Source organism: Prosopis cineraria, unplaced genomic scaffold (assembly GCF_029017545.1).
Source record: "Prosopis cineraria cultivar Desert tree isolate PC_DT_omini unplaced genomic scaffold, ASM2901754v1 PC3, whole genome shotgun sequence".
Classification (NCBI taxonomy): Eukaryota; Viridiplantae; Streptophyta; class Magnoliopsida; order Fabales; family Fabaceae; genus Prosopis; species Prosopis cineraria.
In genome coordinates this window covers 5,564,676-5,568,522 of record NW_026555334.1, presented here as the reverse complement: position 1 = coordinate 5,568,522, position 3,847 = coordinate 5,564,676, and the positions used below count along the sequence as shown (strand labels likewise).

Below are 3,847 nucleotides of genomic sequence, written 5' to 3'. Positions count from 1 at the left end.
TATTATTATTTTTTTATGGTTTCCTCTTGTATTTCCTATCTATTAAAATTTTTTAACTCCACTTGTTTATTTTTTAAAATTGAATTCATGAAAAATTTCCCACCCCAAAAGATTACAAAGTCAACATTTCTTTTTCATGCCAACCCATTTTTGAAAGTCACGTTAGGCTACCACAATCTCTGATAGAGCAAAATCAAGTCACATGATTACGAAGTTCTTCGAGCCATAATTGTTTTTCCATACACGAGAGTACGAGACGATGCTTTAATCGGTGGAAACAAGCACAAAAGCACTTGAAATAAATGTAACATGTTTCACATTACACAAACTCTGAACTTTTCACTCTTGATTCATTTTTGCTTGGTTTAAAATAAAAGTGATTGGTTACTCATCCATCACCCACGAATTGTATGACATATATGACATTCAAAATTAAAGATAGGGCAAAGAGATGCTTCAGTTTCCCAGGATTGGTCTGGTTTCTGGTACCAAAACATCCCTTGATACTACACTAACAATACATTACAAATACACTCTCGCAATCAGAAAACAGCTACACCATAACATTATAGTCTATAGTACAAACTTTTCACATATAGCTTTGTACATTATTATATTGAGATCTTCAGCATGTCTGAAATCAAATTCTCCATCATCAGCAAAGCAACCTCAGCTGAGCAGTTCATCTTCACGTCCCTCTCACCTGCAAAACCAGAATGTAAAATTAGGCATTGAACAAAACCAGAGTCAAGGCTCAAATATCATGTTCATTGCTACTCTCTTCGTTTTTAAATATAAGAGAAAAATAACCAATTTACATAGCTTAAGAAAATTGATTACGTTTAATAATTATATTTGAAAATAAAAAATTAGACTAAAATATTCTGATATTTAATCAAACAAGTCTGCATCAATGTTTTCTTGCGAATGAAAACTATGATTTTATGAGGAGTAATTTAAGAAAATTGTGATAAATGCTTATTGAAATGTAATTTTTTCTTATAAATAAAAACAAATTATCATATGACAGTTTCTCCTACATTCAAAGAGAGGAGTATTTCCTGTACTGTTGTGTTTCTTTTCCATCCTTTTCTTCATCTCTCTCTCATTATCTCTCTTTATTCCTCTACTGATTCTAACCTCACATCATCATTCCCATCAATTGCTTGAGTTACTTTCAATTCCACTCTTTGACCCAAAATAAGCATTAGAATGATGAACCTATTCCCACTTCCCACTTCTATGCTTCTTCTTCAATCTAAGTTTATGAATTCGAGGACATTTTCTATTCTTACTCGCATGATGGTTTGTTGTCCTAAGAATGTGTTTCCATGGAGCTTAGTGACATGAATAAACAAGATAGTGGTGGCTCTCTTTTATCCTTGTTCTTATTCTTTCTCACGTTATCTTTCCTTATAATTCATTTTGCTTATACCCTCACCTAATTTCCATTACTTGCTCATCAATTCCACTTTTTGACCCAAACCAAACATTAGAATCACAAGTCTATTTCACTTAAATGCTTCTTTAGTCTAATTCTATTCAATGACTTTTTTATATTCTCACTCACACTTGGCCTAAATAACACTAAGCAGTAGAGACGAAAGCCTACCATAGAAAGATGGTGCCTGATGCTTTTCATAGTTGTCAGGTAGTTTGAGAGGGCATGAGGAAAGTGGAAGCACAGGGAGATTGTGACAATTGCATATTTCTATCATGTAACCATCTGGATCGTGGAAGAAGAGCTGATCAACTTTAATTCCGCCATCTTCCACAACTGCTGTCACATACTCTATGTTCATTGACTCTAACTTCCTCATTATGAGCTGCACATCTGATGTTTGAAACGAGATGTGGTTATCTTTGGGGTTGATCTTCCCTTTCTTCACAGGAACCTTATCTGACTCCAGCAGGTGAATGCCAATTCCATGGTTGAACAACCTAGACAACGTCAAAACATGCACAAACATAACCTAATCAGTAAGCCAATATCAGATACCGAACTCTGAGAAAAATTATGAGATTCAGAGCAAAGACACAATAAAGACCCAGAAAATGCGATCCAGAGTCATTATATGAAGAGTAATTAGTTAATTACAAATCTCCATGTCGGATCGTAACAAAAGAAGGTAAAATCATAAAGACAGAAAGGTTCAAATTACACAAACAGCAGCATATCTGTAAACTCTTAGAAACTGAGCGCTGAAATTTTTAATGGATTCAAATTTCAAAATGAAGCCCCAATTAAAGTGCATAAAGAATTGGAAGATTTTGAGGAGTTTCCCAAAAAAAAAAAAAAACAGAAAGGCGCAATTGCATGAAATAGCACATCTAGAAACTATTAGAAACAGAACCCCAAACATTTATGAGACTCAAAATGAAAACACAGCCAAAACCAAGAAAATCTTATAAAGAATCAGCATATTAAGCAAATGACAGCTGAACACAAGCGGTAAATTCACTGAAACAGAGAGACACAAAGATACCATAAATAGTATGTTTATAAGGAAGCTTCTAGAATTTAGAAACCGAAGACTCTAAAAGGAACCGCAATGAAATTGCACAAAAATAGTTGGAAGAATCGGAAGTGCTGAGAATAAACGAGATAAATTTTCCACACACCAAGCTCCTTCAAAGATCACAAACAGTAAGGCAGAGAGATCATAAATATTAGTAGCTTATAGGGAAGCTTCTAGAATTTAGAAATCGAAGGTTCCAAACCAAATTGAAAACTCAGGAAAATTAAGCGAGGGTTTTCACGAACACACACCAAGCTCCTTCGAAGTTGAAAGAGGAGGGCCTCTTGATGAGGACGAATCCCAAGACGTCCTCATAGAACTTGACAGATTGGCTCACATTGTTGCAAACGAAGGAGACGTGGTTGAGGGAGATCAGTGGAAGAGGAACGGCTTCGAAATTGGAAGTGAAAGCTGGCGGCGGTGGTGAAACCGACACTATCTCTTCCACGCGATCCATGCCTCTCTCTCTCTCTCTCTCTCTCTCTCTCTCTCGAGTCACAAGCAATGCACACCGAAGGTGAAACGAAAGAATAAAGGAAAGCTGAGAATTAATGTGTGCTTATACGTGTGATGTGTTTGTGCTTACATCTTTTGCTGCAGAGAAAGCGAAGACAGATTGAGCCTTTTATAGATGCAAAAGTTAACACACGGCATGCGGTGGACGGAGGTGACTGTAAGTGAATATGACACGTGCACCTTATATTAAGAAAGTCTAGTTTTATTTACAAGCCGTTCAGCTACTGCTTATCTTATTTATAAAGCAAGGAAATATTTATTTTAATTTTATTTATAAAAATTTTAATAATAATTATTATATAAATCTTTAACTTTTTGTCTTCATTTAGTGTTGGAAATATTATTAAATATTAAAGTATTTTATTTTTAATATATATTTAACAGACATAAAGTTAAAAATTTGATGAATTTTAAACAAAATTAATAAGATTTTAGTTTTTTTTATTTCAGTAAAAATAATAAAGGTAACTTAAAACCAAAAATGGAGTATATAGTTAGGGATGTGGATTTGGTGTGACTTATAAAGTAATTTGAGAATGTTTCGTGTACAATGATAATAACTATTTAATTTATAATCGGACAACTATAGGAGACTTTATTGTATAATATTAAAAAGTATTAAATCTTAAATTTTTGAAGGAAATAATGTATATGAAAAGTGCTTTGAATTTTTAGAGAAAAATATATTTTAATAATTTTTAAATATTGATAAAATTTAATTATTATAATTGAAATATTTATCGAATGAGTGAACTTGAATTACTCATAGAATCTAAAACCACTTTATGAAGATATATGCATATTATATCTCA

The 3,847-nt window shown here is 33.1% G+C and overlaps 1 protein-coding gene across 1 annotated transcript; it reads right to left on the bottom strand.

Annotated features, from left to right (window-relative positions):
- Positions 1 to 319: 319 nt before the first annotated feature.
- Positions 320 to 3,127, bottom strand: LOC129307290 (glyoxylase I 4-like). The gene is made up of 3 exons (XM_054948214.1): positions 2,771 to 3,127; positions 1,613 to 1,941; positions 320 to 703 (listed from the first exon to the last, which is right to left on the bottom strand). The coding sequence occupies exons 1-3, from the start codon at positions 2,974 to 2,976 to the stop codon at positions 612 to 614; spliced, it is 627 nt and encodes a 208-aa protein (XP_054804189.1). The 5' UTR covers positions 2,977 to 3,127; the 3' UTR covers positions 320 to 611.
- Between the last annotated feature and the right edge of the window lie 720 nt (positions 3,128 to 3,847).